The sequence below is a fragment of the Lethenteron reissneri genome, chromosome 13 (assembly GCF_015708825.2).
Source record: "Lethenteron reissneri isolate LAM-NWPU_2019-01 chromosome 13, ASM1570882v1, whole genome shotgun sequence".
NCBI classification, from domain to species: Eukaryota; Metazoa; Chordata; class Hyperoartia; order Petromyzontiformes; family Petromyzontidae; genus Lethenteron; species Lethenteron reissneri.
In genome coordinates, this window is record NC_083791.1 from 11,304,987 (window position 1) to 11,325,368 (window position 20,382).

Below are 20,382 nucleotides of genomic sequence, written 5' to 3' on the forward strand. Positions count from 1 at the left end.
CAGCAGGTGGCGGTGGATCTCTCTCTGTGACCGCCCGGGCAGGTTCACGTGGCGCGCAGTCACCTTCACAGGAAGGTGGCACAGGGTGGTCCAGGGGGGTTTACAATGGCCATGCCAGAATCACCGAGCCCAGCACCGCTGAGGGCCTGGGTTCGAACCTGGGTTTGGTTTAAGCCAGCTGTGATTAAATTTAGTCGTCAATTCGTAATTGATTTTTTTTCTTGAGTCGGATCGCATCGGTAGAATGTGTGTCGTACACCCTCCACCACCCGACACGGGCAATTAATAAAGTTGTCGCGTGAACAAACGTGCCAGCTTATTATCGCTCCAGCCCATCAGTTGTGTTGGGGATAGCAAATCACAGCGTTACCAATTTTGGACAACGATTCGCAAATTGAAGCCTTCCAGGGACGCTCGTGAACACTGCTTGCTGTGAGCATTCCAAATTCGAAATATATTCCGAACATCAAAACGTCAAATTTCAACAATCGTAATGTCATTTGGAGAAGGTGGCTAGGCATGCGGGTTACCCAGCCAACGTCAGCCTTGCCTGCCGGAGTAGCTCAATGATGGGACCTTGTCCAGATTTTTCAAGGATTTGTGAAATCCTCACACAATCCAGTCTGGTTAAACCCAGGATGAATTGTAGTGCAACCCAGCCTGTATCTTTCAGACTTGTGCAGATGTTCCTTTAAAGGGGTCCACATTTCGCAAGCGAACACACGCGTAAACACGCATTCATATTCACACACAAACACAAATACCTATCTTCCATTGGCCAGCAGAATTGGAATGACATGAGGAAAATATAATCTTTTCCAAATGATCTCTCTCTTTTCTCTCTCTCTCTCTGTGCCTCTATCTCTGTGTGTGGGTCACTCTTTATCTCTGCCTCTCTCTATCATTTTCTCTCTTTTTCTCTCTCTCTGCGTATCCTTCTGTGTCCCAGTCACTGCGTCTCTCTATCTCTCTGCGTCTCTCGCTCTCCGTCTCTCCCTGTGTCCCTCTCAGACTCTCTCGCTGTCTCCGCGTCTCACTCAGCGTCTCGTCTCCCCTCTCAGCTCCTCCGTGAACCCTCCCTCTTGCGTTGAGCACAGCAGGGAAATGTCAGCACCTGTAATTACTGCGGGAGACAGGAGGAGGGAAGAGGATGTGTGTGCGTGCGTGCATCTGTGCGCGCGTGTATGTGCGTGTGTGGTTTATGTGTACGTACGTGCTTCCTGTGTGTGTCTCAACGTGCACACGTATTTGCGAGTTTGTGTCCTTATGTGTGTGCGCGTTTGTGTTTGTGTTTCTGCTTTCTTGTCCATGTGTATGTCTGCGTGTGTACGAGTGCGCGCATGTGCGTGCATGTGTGGGGAGCGGTGGTGTAGCGTTTGTCGCGCTGCGCTACGATATCCGGAAAACCGAGTTCGATTCCCGCTCACGACCAATAACTGGCGAATATTTGAACTTGTACTAGGCCTCTCCTAGGTCAAGTCAGCGTCACATGAGTACCTGGTGCAATGTGTAGACATCACCAGAAGGGAGACGTGGTGCTGGCCACCCACCCCCTCGTGTGACATGCCGGCCTTCATAGGTGCTCGCTAACAGCACTTTCTCCATGAGTCTGTTCAGGCTATATGGGGGATCGTTGTATTTGTCTTTGCATGTACAGCAGTCTTGTAGCAGCTCGCACACATGCTGTTCGCAGTGAGACGAAATCACAGAGTTCAGAGGTCACCACCGGACCAGAGCAACGAAGGGAAGGGATGTAAAAAAATGGGGGGGGGGGGGGTGGTGGCAGGGGGGGGGCACGGCGACCTTTGCCCAGCAGTGGGAAGTTGCAGGAAACGAAAACAATTGCAAGCGATCTCGCCAACAACTTAGCAGGGATAAAGGCAGCCCGGACTGTCTGTGTGTGTGTGTGTGTCTGGGAGTCGTCTGGGAGTTGATGGACAGGAGGTAAGAGGGAGTGAGGGATTGAGGGAGGGAGGGAGGGAAGAGGGAGTGGGACGGGGTGGGGGCATTGAAATATTCTCCCGCGATGCCAGACGTGGGTGCAGCTCATTTGTCAAGAGTCGGTGAGGGCCCTCTGAGAAAGCCACGTGTCCTTGCATAAGGGCCGTGCGGCGGAGGTTTTTTCTTTCTCTTTTTGTTTTGTGAGATCGGATGAAGATAACTTTAATTCATTTCCGAGATGACATTTTTACGCGAGTAATTGTATACGGGGGGGGGGGGAGGGGGGGGGGAAATGTTCCCTTCTGCGGTTGGGCGTTGTGGCCAGGCTTGCGGAGCCGCGTACGTCATGAAAGCAGAGGTCGATGGTGGCGACGACGATTGACGGTGGCGACGATGGCGATGATGAAATGCCCCATGGCAAAAACACTCGTTTACAAGCACCGAGTTTCACGAGGGCTATCGCACGAGATGACGATTGCGTAGGCGCTCTTATCGGTTGATTGTTACAAATGATCTTTTTTGAAAAAAGTTTGTACCATTGCTCTGCTGACGAATACGTTTTACTGATATCGTAAAAGTGATTTAAATTCGAAAGTCATTTCCTGCTCAAATGACCATTAAGGCAATGGTGCTCATTTTCTGTTTACAGCCCTGCAGAGCCAGTGGTGGGAACTCCACATTCTTATAGCGGTGGGGCGAGTCTCCTAACAAGCATAACCACTGATGGATTCCCCACAGAGTGGTACTTATTTTATCGACAAAGGATGGCATGATGGGCCGAGTCAACCCCAACCAACCGGGAGTCGAACTCGCAAACGTCCGCTGTGGGAGCCGCTCGCTCGACCGACCACTGAGCCACACCGCCGGTCACTCCGTAAACATTCATCAAAACAAGAGTGCAACTCACTTGAGAGACACCGTAGCTGAGGGGGCAGGTCAGAAAACAAACTGAATCTGACACGGGGGTTCGAATACCCCCTTTTTTCTCCCTGCCCTCTGCCCCCTATCACGCCCCCCACTCACAGGGGTATCGGTTAGACGCCCCCCTCCGCAGTGCATTGTGGGACAGGAATGTGAACCGCTCCCCCACCACTACCGCCTGCTCCATCAGATTGCCCCCCCTCACCCATCTTCTTATAAAAAGGTTGTGCTTGCTGTCCCTGACCCCTAAGAAGCAAACAGACGCACGGAGGGGGCTGCAGGGGGGTGCACAAGGGGTGAGGGGGGGGGGGGAGTTCGCCTCAGACTTGAGGGGATCTCAGAAAGGTTCAAGGAGGAAGGTTGCCACATGTCCTGGTTTTTCAAAGATCGTGGTCCCAGTTTGTGCACTGCACGATAACAACAATAACAATGAGTAACAAGACACCACTCAGGAAGGCGGTGCGTTTGCGTGCAGTTCTCTCATCGTTCCGGTGTTGTGAGAGATTCTTCTCCCTGCGATATGACCCAGATTTATTTTGTATCTCGGAACGTGGCAACCCAACTCAGGGAAACTCAGAAGGCGGCTTTAGAGGTGGCGGCGATTGTCTTAGAGTAACATTGGATGTCACGTGTCCGTTGTGCGCACGTGTGTGTCTCACTCGCCTGACGTGCGTGCGTGTGTGCCCGTGTGTGTGTGCCCGTGTGTGTGCCCGTGTGTGTGCCCGTGTGTGTACCCGTGTGTGTGCCCGTGCGTGTGCCCGTGTGTGTGCGTATGTGCCCGTGCGTGTGCCCGTGTGTGCCCGTGTGTGTGCCCGTGTGTGTGCGTGTGTGCCTGTGTGTGTGCCCGTGTGTGTGCGCGTGGCGCGACAGCTGACGTCCGTGCTGGCCGACGAGACGGCGGTGGAGCAGCTAATGAAGCAGGCGTCGCGCGACGCCAGGCGGCCACGCAGGAGGAGCGGCATGGCCGTGCTACGGGAGGTGTTCGGACGCGGTGAGACTCCCGCCACTCCCACATGCACACACGCACGCACATACGTGTATGTATGTGTACACGTGTACGCACGTGTATGTACGTTGACACACACACACACACGCTTAACGTCTGTGGTATTAAAAAAACCCAAGACAATAACATGGGAGGAAGGGTTCCTCGCAGTACCAGCTGGAGAGCTGCATGAAAATCCGTTGTTTTGAGTGGTGCATTGTTGTTATTGTTGTTATGTAACTGATGAAAACCAGAAACTTTGAATGTCCCGGGAAGACTCGCAGATGTCCCAGGACAGCAGCAGCCGGCAACCCTCCTCATCCCGTCACCCCCTCAATCACCTCCCCAACTTCCCACCCACCCACCCACCCACCCCTAACCGACCCCTTCACTCAGTCGCCCGCACATGAGCCTACCCACCCAGGACAGCGATATTGACGTGAGGATGATCCTGGGAAAACCAGGACACAGTTGGCAACCCTAGCTCACGCTCGCACGCACTCACTCACGCACGCCACCCGCACGCGCGCGTGCATTCACTCGTGCGTGGTGGCGCCGGGCGCCGTCGCACGGACGCGGTGCGACGTCGCCTCCGCACCGGCGTACGCAGACGCACGCACTGTGGTGCACATCAAAGACAAAGATCCCCCGTGCAGACTTAACAGACCGTAGGGTCAAGTGCTGTAAGCGAGCACCTATGAAGGCCGGCACGGCACACGTGTGGAGCGGGTGGCCAGCACCACGCCCGGCCGCCTTTGTCTCCCCGGTGGCGATGTTTACGCATCGCACCGGGTACTCATTTGAGGCTGCGTCGATCAAGGGGGAGGCCCAGGACGGGTTCGGATAATCGTCACCGGTGCTGTTCCGTGGGTGGGAATCGAACTTGGGTCGCCGGGTTTGCAGCGCAGCGTAGCGCCAACCGCTGCACCCGCGCTCCTCGTACGGAGCTGTGATGCACGCACACTCGCTAACGCACACACGCACACTTGCTAATGCACACACGCACACTCGCTAACGCACACTCGCTAATGCACACACGCACACTCGGCGTGCGTGCGTGTGTCTAACTCGCCCACTCACGGTCTCTCTGATGACACCCCCCCTCCTCGCTACCTCCCGCCACCCCATCTAACCCCCCCCCCCCCCGCTTTGCCAAAATCTAGCATGTTTATTTATTTATTTGCATGTGTTTTCACTCATCCGCCCATTCACTGTGCGGCACACGGCTGTAATTACGCGTAATTGCACAAACAGAACTATGGCACTGTACGTAATTACCTCATTACCAAAAAGAAAAACCCCAAGTAAATATAAGAAGACTGTAAATTTAAATAGGGGGGAGGGGGGGGAGCGGTCGCGTAGCGGTAACCCGGCGACCCGAGTTCGATTCCCGGCCACTGCTAACGTCAGTGGGCGAGCGGTAACTGAACCGCCATTGAACAAACTCGGTGAACTTTGGTCCGACAATCCTTCTGACGGACACGGCGAGACAGGGGGGTGTTGGCAGGGGGGCGGGGGGAGGCCTTTATCCAGCAGTGGATTGACGGTGATCAGCGCACCGTACCCGCGCGCCGTGAACGTCTTCACCACGGTCCGTCATACGGACATTGCAGGGCAGTGGGCACCTTGACCATGGGCCAAAGCCGGACATGTTTTTCAGCCGGCCACATAGGTCCATTTTATATGTAAAAAAAAACTGTGCAGTCATCATAGTCTTAGTTTTTTCGGTAAAGTCACGTAGGTAAAAAAAATGATGAAATTAAAATTAATAAAAAATAATATAATAAAAATCACGACGTTTCGGAGGCAACACAAGTCTCCGTCATCAGGTGGGACCGTCACAGCCAGATCTGCTGTATCAAGTGAGGCAGGGATTCCAAGATGCAAGTTCTTAAAAAACTAAGAGTATGAATCCTTGCAGTCACGAAAGCTTCAAATCTAGAATGTGCAGTTATCCTGTGATGAAGGTTAAAACACAAAACCGGAACCACATCGATTCCTGCCACCCGACACGCAGATGCCAATTCCTTGAGAGTACCGGGTCAAACCTGGACACGGGGGGGTGACCCTTCCCTGGTGGCTGCAGGGGTCATGTAAACCCGTTCCGTGCGTCTCCCACGTGTCGCACGGTGATGTATGCCAGGGCTTCTCCCGTTTACTCCCATTGCTAAACACACCCACAATGCAATTGGTGGTGGCCAAACGTCCCCATCTGAAAATCGACCTGCAAATTACTCAATTGGGATCATACAAAGACTTAGATCCCCCGTCTACCTTGAACAGAGTGTTGGGGCAAGTGCTGTTAGGGAGCAGCTATGAAGGCCGGCACGGGTGGTCAACACCACGCCCGGCCGCCTTTGAGGCTGCGTCGATCTAGGGGGAGGCCCAGGACCGGTTCAGATAATTGTCACCGGTGTTGGCCGCGAGCGGAGAATCGAACTCGGGTCGCCCGGGTTCGTAGCGCAGCGTAGCGCTGACCGCTGCACCACCGCTCCCAACCAGTCAACTGGGATCACACGCAGCAGCAGCAACTTCAGCCCCTACTTGCGAGCGCTTCATACGACGCTCATAAAAAAAAGTCGTGAGACTCAGGGAGGCTTTGCTGGGTAAACAAGAATAAGAATCATAGGAATAGCCGTGGAGGAAATTGATCGGACGAGAGAAAGAGGTGGTGTGGCTTACAACAAGAGGTTTATCGATGGATCGATATTTATGAATGCTTCGAACGAGAACAATCCAAGGACCGCACCTTTCGGCTCCCAGACAATGACAGCTGTGGAGGCTGACTGGTTTCACTCACGGGGTGCGGGGGTCAGTCCAGAGTTCTACATCGCTTCAAGCATCCTGCTAAACCACCACCCACACGATTATTAGTATTTACAGTTGCCGCTCAGTTGTATCCACACTAGAAGAAGTGGACCCAGCAACGAGCCTCCCTGCGGCGTGCCACGGTGAAGCCGAGAGACATCAGAAGTGGGCAAAGTCCTCTGGACGGTCACGGACGCGGCATCGTTGAAGAAAGTCACGCACGGACGCGGCTGTAATTGTGGCAAAGTTCGGTTCGCTCGCCTCTCCAGAACATCATTAGAATTGACGTCAGTCGCGTGGTCGTCATCTGTTCGGACGGAGGGAGAATCTCCGTCGCGCGGGAGAGAGACAGAGAGAGACAGAGAGAGACAGAGAGGGGAGGGAGAGGGTTTATTATTTTATTCTCAGCCTGACCACTCGGCGTGCCTGCATCGCAGGCGACGAAGGACACGGCACAGACTGTTCGTGTCGCGGGGACGCGAGCGGGGTGGCTCTGATGTTGGGAGGAGATAAGAGATGAGGGCGATATGGCGAAACGGGAGCTGCCCAGGAGTGATCGGTGATGTTGCCTTCGGTGGGGGAGGTTCTGTGTGTGTGTCTGTGGTGCGCGTGTGTGTCTGTGCGCGTGTGTGTGTGTGTGTGCGCGTGTATGCGCGTGTGTGTGTGTGTCTGTGGTGTGTGTGTGTAGTGGTTGGCGTTCTGCGCTACGAATCCGACGGCCCAAGTCCGATTCCCGCTCACGGCCAACGCCAGTGCCGATTGTCTGAATGTTTCCTGAGCCTCCCCTAGGTAGACTCAGCCTCAAATGAGTACCTGGTGCCGTGTGTAAACGTCACCACTAGGGAGACAAAGGTGGCCGGGTGCAGTGCTGGCCACCTACCCCCCTCTTGTGCCATGCCAGCCATCATAGGTGCTCGCTAACAGCACTTGCCCCAAGAGTCTGTTTAAGGATATACAGGCTACACAGGTGATCTTTACCTTTGTTGTGATGATGAGAGTGTGTGTGCACATACTTGCGTGTGGGTGCGCGCTTGAGTGGCTTTAATAGGTGCCTGTTAATCGGCACAATCTTTATAGAGGGTCTTGGTGAACACGAGAGGCTGTGTGTGTGTGTGTGAGTACGTGTGCACTTTTAGTCATGGGAGTGTGAGTCAATGTGCGCGTGGTTTTAATAGGAGCTTGGACTTCTCTCAACAGACTGTGCTCCCGACGTGGGGATCGGTGTGGTGTACGCGCTCTGAACTTGCACCATTTATTCATTATTTCTCCACCACTCCTCCCTTGAGATGAGATTAAATGACTTCCAGAAAAGGTTTCCCCGACCCTGCCATGGTAGTCCCATTAGCACGGCAAAGATCCCCCGTATAGCCTTCAACAGACTATTGGGGCAAGTGCTGTTCGCGAGTGGTACCTTCGAAGGCCGTGGTGCCAGCACCACGCCCGGCCGCATTTGTCTCCCCAGTGCCGGTGTTTACACACCGCACCAGGCAGTTCTTTGCGGTTGAGTCGACCCAGAGGAGGCCCAGGGCCACTGAGGTTGGCCGTGAGCGGGAATAGAATGTAGCCACCGGGTTTGGCGCACAGTGCACGAGCTGCTACGCTACCACCCGCTGCGCCGTGAGATATACAGACGTCATTTAACGCAGAGGGGGGCTTTCGCTGCCAGAATGAATCATCATGATCGTCATCCATAATGGATGTTTGGGTCAGATAGCACGAGTCAACCGACGGTGTGTGTCGTACACCCCTCCCTCCCCCTCCCTCCCTACACCCTGACGACCAACACGGTGGTAGGGCCGTACACCAAATCAGTAACCGCTGTGTGGATCGTCGGTACAACACAGCGGTCGCTTTGTATCAATGACAAAATTGGAGCGTTTATTCAAGCGACAAGTGTATTTATCTGGCTGCGTCGGCAGTCGGGGGGGGGGGGGGTGCGACACGCGGCGGGGGCTCACACGGGGATCTGACCAAAAAGTAATCAGTCGTGAATCAGGTTCCAGCATTGGCGTGTTCAGTTGTCGTGTCCCGACAGCACGACAGATACAACACCTCGGCGACCCACCTGCCAGGATTGTCCTCTTTTTTTAAGGAAGCTTTGCTCGGAAGTCTTCCCGGGAACATCAGATATGGCAAGTCCCTGTTGCCGTCAGCCATGGATTTATGTTGAACTTCTACCGCACCGTACGTAGCCAACCATTCCCATTGGAGGTGCGTGATTGTACACCACGCAAGGCAATGCATTTACATGCTGTCATGCTGTTCTCCCGTATTATGATAATGTTTGGTTTCATTTCAGAGTAACGTCATTCATGCAAGTTGCATCTCACCACAGGCAAGGCTTGAAGGCAGCAGCCAGGCAGTGGTGATCCAGCGGAAATAATTGCCCAAGTTCTGCAGTCCCCCAGATATTAAACACGTTACTTGCATTGGCATTGATGCACCACAAGCACAAAGAACAAAAAAAACTCAACATATTCGTGAATAGTTGAGTATTATGCATATATATTCAAAAGTTTTCAGTCAATTAATAATGAGTGTTTACACGTGGAATATTCGGGACATATTGTTTCTTGCGTTTTCCCGAGCTAGCTGGGCCGGGATTAGGCAAGGACCGGAGAACACACACTTAGATATGTATTGACTTTTCGCTAGTACAACAGCAATTACGTATAGCTAACAATGCACAGTTGAAAAGAACAAAGAGCACATTTTCAAGCGAGAAGAATAAGAATGAAAAGAAACAAATTTTAACTTTAAATGTCATCAATGATTCCCATCTTGTCTGACAATTCTTCCTCTGCTCACAAATCCATCACCGATGTTTCGTAGAGGTGGCAGGCGTAACAACGAGGCGGATCGAAACGCACTGCGCTCCACTGCTGGATGAACGCGCGCGGATCGAGAGGCTAAAGGCCGGCACCCGGTGCTGTGGGGTTCACGCGGAGTCCGGAGGAAGTTGGTGTCAAGCGTTGTCCCTGCATCAATCCTGGCCGGGGTTGGAAGGGAGGGGTGGGGGTTAAAAAAAATCCGGTCACAAATACAACTTCAGATCGAATTTCGGTTTCGATTGCAACGGTCTTTAACGAGTCTGTAATTAGCTTTGGTAATTAACCGCGCAATTACGATCGCGCTTAGTCCTGCTTGGGGGACCGCCAGGTGTCGTGGGAAAACGAAATCTCCGTCCGTGGCTCCGAAAAGCGTGGGTTGTAGGGGGCGATGGAGCCCCCCTGGGGAAGAGGAGAGTAAGTAGGTGGGCGGGCGCGCGGGCGGGCAGGCGGAAAGGAGAGAGGTGAGGGGAGGAGAGATGGGAGGGAGGTTGGAGAATGGAAAAAATAATTATCCGGAGTGTAACCTGACGTGTGTGTGCATGCCGGTGTTGTGCAGTGGTTCGCGCATTGCACTTCGAACCAAGCGAGCTGGGTTCGATTCCCGCCCACGGTTACCACTGGTGACGATTTACTGAACCGGTCTTGGGCCTCCCCTAGGTCGACTCGGCCTCAAATGAGTATCTAGTGCGGTGAATAAACATCGCCACGAGGGAGACAAAGGCGGCCGGGCGTGGTGTTGGCCACCCAGCCCCTCGTGTGCCGTGCTGGCCTTCATAGGTGCTCGCTAACAGAAGCAGTCTGTTAAGGCTATATGGGGGACCTTTGTCTTTGTTTTTTGTGAGTGTATGTGCACGTGTGTATATGTTTGTGTGTCTCTGTCTTTGCAGGTGTCCTAGATTGACCGTGTATTGCTGTGTATGTGTATCTGTATTTGTCTAACTGACTTGAGTCTGTGTCTTTGTGTTTTAAACTGATTGTGGGTCCGTGTGTGTGTGTCTGTGTGTCTTTGCCAAATGCCTATGAAGCTAACCACGTGTATGTCTGTGTGTAAAAACTGTGTGTGCGTGTAAACAGTGGCCTATTGATTGGCGCTTTGCGCTATGAATCCGGTGATCCGAGTTCGTGTCACGTTCACAGCCAACACCACACTGTGACGATTATCTGGACTGGTCCTGGGCCTCTCCTAGGTCGACTCAGCCACAAATGTGCACCTGGTGCGATGTCTAAAACATCAGCACTGGGGAGACAAAGGCGGCCGGGCGTGGTGTTGGCCACCCTCGCGTACCATGCCGGCCCAAATAGATGCTGGCTAACAACACTTGTCCCCAACAGTCTGTTGAGTCTATAAGGGGGATCTTTGTCTGTGTGTCAAACTGACTGTGTGTGTGTGTGTGTCAAACTGACTGTGTGTGTGTGTGTCAAACTGACTGTGTGTGTGCGTGTGTCTTGCAGGTTACATCGCGCTGTGGCTCTGTCCCTGCGACTCTCCCCCATCAGAGACCGGGTACAGCCACGTGCCCGACCACGACGTCTGAGCAGACTCTTGCTAGCTAGCCCCCTGCCCTTAGGCGCCTCCCACCACGCACGCACACAACAACAACAACAGCAACAACGACAACAACGTTCGCAACGGCCGTCAGTCACCACTAAGTGGTGGTGATGTCACCGCCACTGATCTTGCAATGGCTCTCGTGTCAGGCTAGGTGCATTTTAGAGTCCTCCCCTATCCCACGTGCTTCAACGCATTTCGGATGCATGACGAGCGGTAACATAATGCCACGTGGATTCAGAGTTTTTCATTTAGACTGGAGGAATCCGACGCGTGTGAATGCACCCATCGATCGGTTATTCTGCACGCGCGTACATTTTATGCAAACGATTCCTGCGGGGCTACCGATCAGGACGGGCGAGGCGGGCAGTGCAAACGACACGACAGACGTCAAAACACAACAGTAGAGACGAGGCATCCAGTGGACACAACGGAGTGAAGACCATAGCAGTTGGGACATCCTGTACAAAACGAGACGATACCAAGGAGACCTTGAGACTGGGTGATTCACGCCCGGGTAAATTAAGGCAATCATTGTTGCATGCTGGGGTCTGTTTCGCCTCGTCGAAATACAATCACACTCAGGCCCACCGGCCTTGCGAGGAGTGCTACTCAGTCGCATTCATTTCAGCAGCAAACTCTGCGCCGGTTTTACTTCTCTGGTTCTCATCAGCAGGGAGTTGCCAGTTAGACAGAATCCTACCGAGATCTTGTGCGATGCTCACACATGTCTGAATCTTTGCCAGTGACAAAGACATCAGACTTGGGAGTCGGCTTCAATGCAGTGATGTCACTTAGACTGCGGCTTGCGACAATTCGGCGAATCTCTGGGAGGGGATTTGCAGAAGGTGGGGGGCTTGCATTCGATACGTGCACAGTACGAGCACCAAGTACGTCTTGCATGAGTTAGCTGCCAGGGTGTGTTCGCAAAGTATGCCGGTGGGGTGTCTAATTAGACCCCCTTGATTATCTTATGCAACGATCATATACACCCTGCGATTAATTGGATCGCAGGGCCGGTGTGAGTGTCGGGGTTTTTTAAATTTTATTTTAAATCAGCCAGCTGGATGAAGGCCTCCCCACCCCACCTCCATCCCTCGCATCCCCGCGTTTCCTCATGCACGCACGCACGCGAACTTGACTAATCTCGTCGCTCCATCTCCTCCGTGGGGGTCCCGGCCCGCCGGCCGCCGTCGCGATGGTGGCGTCTCCTGCCCAAGCCCCCGCGTGGCTTCTCCCGCGATGTCGACCGCCAATTGCGCTTCTCTCCCTACATTTTTCCCCGATCCGTGCGCTCAACTTTCGAGTCTCTCGGTGCTATTCCCAGCGCCTCGCCACGTTCATTTTCCGTTCATTTTCCTGCACTTCTCCTCCGCCGGCGGGCACCTGTCAGCAGACCTAGGCGAAGCGCACGTTCACATGTCGCACGACAGAGCTCCAGCGGCGGTTGCGTACACGCGACCGGGAATCGAACCCTAGCCTGCGCGCCGCGTGGCTAAAGCACCGCACCACTGCTCCCTCCCTCCCTCCCCCTCCTCTCCTCTCCTCCCAAACCACATGCGCCCGCTCGCAGGACCGCCAGGCACCATCAACATGGAATTAATTTGTCCGAGTGAGTTCAATAATCTGCGTCATGATTGCATCCAACTGCTCCACCCGTCCCGGCCTCTTGAGTCCACGACGGCCGCCGCCTCGCGCACGGCGGGCACAAGGCGCAGCCCCTGCAAGCGCTCGCTCGCACGCCGCCACCTGGGCGGACGGGGATTTTAAGGCGCAGGGGAGGACGAAAGAAACTTGCCGTGCCGGGAGACGGAGTGGAACCACCGACTTTGTGGATCGCGAGTCCCAAGGTGCCAACCATCGCAAGCCCGTCAAAACTCGCGTCTGAAAGAGTGTGACCTGCGGTTTGTTGCTCGTCAGAAGGAGAGAGAGGAGGGAGAGACCCGCGGCCCGAAGCAAACCAAACAGCTCTCTCGTAGGTCGTGAAATTATAACAATCACGGCAATGATTTGCAGCCGCTTTTGTCCATTCATTCCGCCCAAACGCTCTCAGACACGCGGGTTGCTTGGCCATACCTCACCACGCTGGTCGGTGCCGATTGGTGAAGGAGGGATGGTTTAGGAATCGCGCCGGTAAGCCGTGACTGGCAATCGGATTCGGGTCACGGTGATCAGAGGGAAATGCGTCAAGCGCTGGGCCAAAGCCGCTTCACCCCAGGTAATGAAATAACAGACGAAAATAAATGAATAAATAACTCTATAAATTAACAGACAGCAGGGTAGAGCCAGTTAATTATTGCTTGGATGGGAAATTTCATGGAAATACCACGGAGTTGTCGACTTGGACTGCAAGGTTTTCCAGACTGGGCAGTGCAGCAGCGGATTAATGAATCCATCTTCTGTTGTGCTTGTATTGTTACACAATAATTTACGCGTTTGTGCAGGAGAGCCACGTTGCGTTACAGCACTTTTTCTGGAGGGTTCGGCTTTGGGTTTTTCTTTAAAAATATTTGCAGCCAATGAACGACGAGTGTCCATACACATGGGAGGAGACCGGAGCTCCCGGAGAAAATCCACGCACGCAAAGGGGGCAACGCTCTATCCCCATACGGATGAAAACTGATGGCTATTAGTCCACCCGCTGTCTCGCCTTCTGGCAAGCCAGGATATGCAACATCCTCGACGCTCACAGGCAGGGAGTTTCATAACATCTGTGCGGTGATCCACAAGCAAGTGGAAGCACAACACCACCTCATCCCGTCCAATACAGAAACCATCATGTCTTCTCTTTATATATATGTGTGTGTGTCTTGAACACGGTTCGCTGGGCGCAGGACGAATGGCACAAAAAGTCAGGCAGCCAGCAACAATTGGCACTTATCAAAGTTGTTACAATGTAAGAATGTAACGTGTTTCTTGAATTGAGCGAGGTTGTTTTTCGAGCAATGGTGGAAAAAGACGACGGAGATGCGTTGTGACCTGCGGTGTGGTGAGCGAGTGGGCGGGTGAGCGAGTGGGCGGGTGAGCGATTGAGCGGGTGAGCGATTGAGCGGGTGAGCGGGTGAGCGAGTGAGCGGGTGAGCGATTGAGCGGGTGAGCGAGTGGGCGGGTGAGCGATTGAGCGGGTGAGCGAGTGGGCGGGTGATCGAGTGGGCGGGTGAGCGAGTGGGCGGGTGAGCGATTGAGCGGGTGAGCGAGTGGGCGGGTGAGTGAGTAGGTGAGTGAGACGAAACTCAGAGTGAAGTCCATGGGAACGTTAACCATGTTAGTAGCGATAGAAGAGTGTTAAGGAGACGACTGTCCGCTGGAGGATGAGTGACTGGGGTGAGTCGGTGAGTGCTGGCTCATCGGTCAACCTGCCTGCTTCCTCTGCGTTGCATCAAGTGCGGAGAGCCAGGAACGGGGTAGCCCTTCCCAGATGTGGCAGCAGTAATATGCAAGCAATCGAGAAGCATTCCATACAGGAACTTCTTCTTTCACGGCACCTCCCTCGTCTCGTGTACGGTGCCTTAGTGCGGCTCGGAGATCATCGTCCGCCTCCGCTGCGTTCCAATAAATTGCGATGCGCACGTCGCAATGTCCTGCAGACGCGGTGTCTGGCTGACCGGTTATGGGCTGACGAGCGGTTAATGCGGCGGACAGAGCCCCGTGGAGGATAAGCATCCTGGCACGTGTTGTCAACACCACTGCCGGCACGTGTTGTCAACACCACCGTGGCCTGAAAAGGACAAAAAAGCTAATCGGTGACGTTTCGGACAATTTCCCCTTCTTCACTTGCGTGTTAATGATGAAGGGGCGTTACCAGAAACGTCACCGATTACATACTTTACCGTTTAGGGGCACAGTGTTGTAACTGGCGTGTGTGTTACACGAGTGTTGTTGATAACCGTGCTTGTGCACAAATGCCATCATCAAATACAGGGGTGCTTTAAAAAAATGTTAACACTTACATGGGACTATCGTTTTTAATGGAAAAAGAACGTATAATAATACACTGTAACATCACAACAAATGTAATTTTTCAAATTTCTTTCTGTGGATTTCACACCTGATGATGATTGCTTGTGTTGCAGTCGAAACGTCGTGAGAATGTTTTATTGTTTTATATTATTTTATTATTTCCCTTCTACGTGAATTTACCGAAAGAACCAATAATTTAATAACAAATGTAATGTTAATAGCTTCAACAAGTCAGTCTCCAATTGTTCGCCATCATTGTCAACACATGCCTGGAATCGTTTTGAACCGCCGTTTATATTTTGTCAAATCCATGGAGGAGATCCTCCACTGGACGCGTCTCCCAGACCCTCATCCACGACGGTCCCCGCTGTCTTCTTGGTTCTTTCGGTAAAGTCACGTAGAAGGGAAGTAATAAAATAATAAAAATAAAACATAATAAAACAAAGGTCCCCGCTGTGTTAGCCCGATGTTCGCCCGATCTGTTTGTTTTTGAAAACGCCGCTTCGCAACACGCGATTCGTGGGGCGACGCTCAAAACCACACCGCTCACAGATGTTCTGCGCAGATGGCTTCACCCCAAACCCTGCATGCTGCACTGCCCTCTCCGGACCCGCCTCGCGAACACTGATCCGTACGCGGTCCGCCAACCCTAGCCGACATATCTCTGGATGATCGCAGGTGCGTTGCGTGTGTGAATTTGAGTCGCGCTATTTATATTTGACGGGGAATGAATTTATTTGGTGCTGGGATGATTTGGGACGGGGAGGTGTGGTAATGCATGTTTGCCGTTATCGTTTTGTTTTTGTGTTATTACCCCCAAACCACCACCGCCCCCAAACCAGCACCTCCTTACCTTTGTCACGAAGACGTTTACATTCGCAAGGATCTCGGTGAGCAGTGCACTACCCCGTGTCAGAGAACGAGGTGACGTCACGGAACTACAGCTGCGGCTATATCCAATTGCCTCCGATCCACGTGGCGTGTTCCAATTTGTTCAGATCCTCACAGATGGAGGAGTTTGAGCAAAAGTTAAGGGGACGACCGAATGTAATGCTGGGAGGTTTTGTGCGTGTGCGTGTTCAGGCAACGGTGGCTGAGCTGAGACCATCAGCTCCCGTGATACTTGAGAACGCGGTTTAACCACAGGCGGTCGAAACGCGGATTCAAGTTTAAATAAAGTTTTAATTGTTTAAGCAGGTGGCAACTCAAGGGACCAGTATAGTCTCAATTTGCAAAGCTGTCCTGGGGCTTCAGCCTGCCAGTAGGCGGCTATGATCACGATAGGGTATCATCCCAGTGGCGCTATTTGCGGTAGAATGTTTCAAATCAGGACCCTGACGCGGGCACCCAATTGGCCGACTCTTGCGATGGACGGCAGGGTATCCTTGAACGTCCACCGTGAAGCAGACGCAGACGGGAGTGTTATTCCGGTCATCACACGCCGCAGTATTAACCGGGGCGGCCGCTTTAACTGAACCGTGAACCTCTGCGCCAGCAACGCGGCACCGCGAGGCCGCGCCACCAGCCGGATTCGAACCCAGCGACTTGGAGACAGCCACCCAGCCACCCGTATGCTCTCCGTCCTTGTTCAACTCTTTTACATATATGTGTGTGTGTTTTAAGGGTATTTATTGTTTTTGTTCCAGCAGCAGCAGTAGTAGTAATGCCCCTTGCTGTGCGTGGAATGTGGGTGTTGTGTTTATTGCGTTTTGTTCACCGAAACAACTCCGATTATGGTCAACTCCCCCGATAGCTCCTTGCGCCTCTACGCTCGTCACGGCGCTCGTGTGCACGTTACTTGTTGGTCACCGGTCGGTGTTTGAAGTGACGGGACGGACGATTTTACAAACAAACAAACACAAAAACCGGCGGTTGTTACAATCGGGGGAGAAACGTATGTCCGCGGTGAAATGATCGTTTGCTTTGTTTCAATAAATTAATCCTCTGCACTCTCAAACTCAAATGTCGTGTAGCGAGTCTGACGAATGCCTGTGCGATACTAATAATAAACTGGTAGCACTTCCTGCGTGGTGAAGTATGGTCAATCCGTGCCTCGTCAATCATTGGGGGGATTGGTAAAGCGATCCGGTTTTGACATCACTCACCGCCGATGTTAGCCCTGGCCCGGAGTCGAACTCGGGCGGCCGGGCTCGCAGCGCGGTGCGCTCACCGCTGCATCACCGCTCCGGCTGTCTTGTATCAGACGGTGTAATCTACAGTCATTCGCTCAATCCACTGCTGGATGAGGGCCTCTTCTTCCCCCCCCCTGCCGTTTTGTGCCAGCGAGGTTGTTTCACCACACTTCGCCACGCGCTGGTGGTCAGTGAAGTGGAGATGTAGAAGCAGTTCAAATATCGCCCTCGTCGCCGACGTTAGCCGTGGTAGGACATTGAAATCAGTTCACGGAGTTCACGTCCACTGTGGGGGGGGGGGGGGGGGCAATTCCACTCCGCTCTGACCCACGCGTGGTGCGAAAGCTAAAAATACACAATTAGGGAGCCGACACATTCGACTTAACCGCACGTAGATTTAGCAACAGGACGGTATTTAGAGTACACAAAAAAAGCTGTTAAAGCTGTTCCCAGCCGGCTACAAAGGCATTCGACCACAAAAGATGTCCCGTATAGCATTTAACTGACTGTAGGGGACAAGTGCTGTTAGCGAGCACCTCTCAAGGCTGGCAAGGCACACGACGGGGTGGGTGGCAACACCACACCCGGCCGCCTTTGTCTCCCTCGTGTTGATGTTTACACACCGCGCCAGGTACTCATTTGAGGCCGAGTCAATTTAGAGCAGGACCCTGGACCGGTTCAGATAATGGGCGCTGGGTGTTCGTGACCGTGACACACACGACACACACGACACGACACACACACGTGCAGAGAGACGACAACACCAGCTTGTGTAACAGTTCTTTATAATGATGATAGTATGGCATACTTAAAAGCAGTGCTTTATAAAAAAAAAAACAAATAGGCTTCCTAGATAGGGTAACATAACAATAACGAGAGTAGCAATAGTATTGCCTATATTACAACAACAACAATAATAATATTAGACCTTCACAGAAGGATAATCGGGCGCTCATATTGCCCCCCTCGAACCGACCGGCATCTGACTCGGCACCATCCTACTCCGTGCTCTCTCGCCCCCTCCTCCTCTCTGCGGTGGAGAAGAGGAGAGGGAGGGGGGGGCGACGTTTCGGGGCCCGGTCCACACGCAGCGACTCGCAGCGACTAACACGGCCGGTGTCGCACAGTAAGCTCAGGGCTTGCCACCTGGTCTGGTTTTTTTTATTCCAGGATCGTCCCTCGTTTGGCGAGGTAGCTATCCTGGGATAAGCTTTAGATCTTAGTGGGTGAGTGAGAGGGTGAGAGGGTGAGGGAGTGAATGAGTGAGTGAGAGGGGGTTGCCCCACCTCTCCTGGTTTTGCAAGAATGATCCTCTTGTAGAGGAGGCAGATGCCCTCCTGGGGAAATCTGTCATCAGCCTTGCCCGGGACATTAAAAGTCAACCAGGACATTCAAAGTCGTGTTTTTTTGTCAAATTATTTTTGGTGATGCTGCCGCATTGGAAGTGCTGCACAAGCACAATTCACACAATAAAAACCTCCAACACATTCTCGTCAATAACGCCGTGGCCTTAAAAGAAAAAAAATAATAATAGGTGACATTTCAGGCAATGACCATTCATCATAGCACGTGCAATCATATTCGTATTTTTTTAAGGCCACACAGTGTTATTTTTAAAGACCACACAGTGTTGAGATTTATCCAGGCTCGGGGTAAATTATTTTACTTACAAATCGAAAATGGTGCGCCGACTTTTTGCCGTTTAATTTCCCTCTCGATCGTGACCCAGTGTCCAATTGTGAAAACTCCGATTCGTATCCTTGCGCCAGTCCAACCCGCTTTCTCATTTGATCGAAACGGGTTTTCTGGTCTTCACAAAAGCCACCGCCGTAAATGTTTAAAGCTTCAAATTCCGTGCGATTTTTTTCAAAGTTTCTTTTTTGGAGTTTTTATTTTTTGTAATCGGCTCGCTCGACAGCGACTGTCGTGGAAACTCGGAACCGCGTCGCGTCGCAAGTTGCCGCACGTGTGTAGACCCCCCCCCCCCACGAGCGCGCACGCGAACACACACGGCACAGATACACACCAATCCACACCTCCTACTCCTCCTCCTCTACCGCAGCAGCAGCAGCACTCGTTACCCACCTCTCCCGATAAACATGACGACGTCGAGCCAACGTTGGTGCCGCGTGGTTTGGAACCGTTGGCCCAACGTCAGCCCAACGTCAGCCCAAGGGTTTCATGTTTACCGGGCTAATGCAAGGCACAGCTCAAAAAAGGTTACACTAAAACTTGTGAGGTAGTCCAACAATTTGTTATATAACAAAAACAATAATTTAGTTTTGTTTCACTTTGTCGTCGTTTGTTAATAGAGGTTATTTTTTTTTTACTCAACAGCTAAAGACGTCGGTTTTTCCTTTCGTTAAATTATTAAACAGTTTTTTTAGTAGAACTTTTCATTAAAATATATATAACGTAATATATTATTGTTAAATTATGTATTACCACTCGCGCAGAGTAGCTCGTCGTCTCGTTATGAATTACGCGTAAGATAAAGTCGACTATGTTTATATAAAAAAGTACAAAATAAAATAATTCATAAATATGTAAAAAAAAAACCGGAATAAAACATAAATCTCGAGATAAAAGTTTAAAAAACACGCGCACGCACGCACGCGCACCGCTCAATGTGAAGTCACGGACATCACGGGAAACCTTGTGTGTTCGCTGACACCGGGAGAGGCATCTCGTGCCTCCGTAGACCCAAGCTCAACCCCCCCCCCCCCTCCTACCCCTCTGAAGAAACTCCAACGCATTAAAAAGCGGAGATGGAACTCCAAAATCCACCATTCAATCCTCATTTCATGTATGTGTGTTAATCGGAGGCGCGGGGGGGGGGGGGGCAAACAAAACAATTTGTCTCCGATTCTCGAATGCACTTCCAATTGTCTCATCATTACAAAATTACAAACTGGAGGTGAAAACGATTCGCCCCTTCTCCCGCCCCGCCGACGGATTCGACTCGTCAGCGATTTGTGTCAGGGTCAGAGATTCGAGTCCAGAATCCGTGAGAGTTCTAGTTTGTTAGTTTGTTTAACACGTGACCTTTGTGTGAGTTTGTTTGTTTAACACGTGACCTTTGGGTGAGTTTGTTTGTTTAACACGTGACCTTCGTGTGAGTTTGTTTGAGATCTCGATGCCGAGAGGACTCCGTGGTTTTGCTGGCGGCCACAGTCTCGGCACGCCCCGTGGGGGGGTGGGGGGGGGGTCCGTCTCTCCCACTCCACGTTCGTTTCCCCAGCCGCGGAGGGGCGT

At 52.4% G+C, this 20,382-nt stretch overlaps 1 protein-coding gene across 2 annotated transcripts in view; it reads left to right on the top strand.

Annotated features, from left to right (window-relative positions):
• The window catches only part of LOC133342116 (palmitoyltransferase ZDHHC3-like), a 66,437-nt gene extending 49,485 nt beyond the window's left edge, over positions 1 to 16,952 (top strand). Inside the window, exons 8-10 of one of the 2 annotated variants that reach the window (XM_061551061.1) lie at positions 3,733 to 3,853; positions 10,939 to 10,990; positions 12,609 to 16,952. In XM_061551061.1, coding sequence (XP_061407045.1) covers positions 3,733 to 3,853; positions 10,939 to 10,990; positions 12,609 to 12,651 — 216 coding nt within the window. In that variant the 3' untranslated portion in view covers positions 12,652 to 16,952. Of the gene's footprint in view, positions 1 to 3,732; positions 3,854 to 10,938 lie in introns of both variants that reach the window. The other variant, XM_061551062.1, reaches the window with a different exon arrangement.
• The last annotated feature ends 3,430 nt before the right edge of the window (positions 16,953 to 20,382 follow it).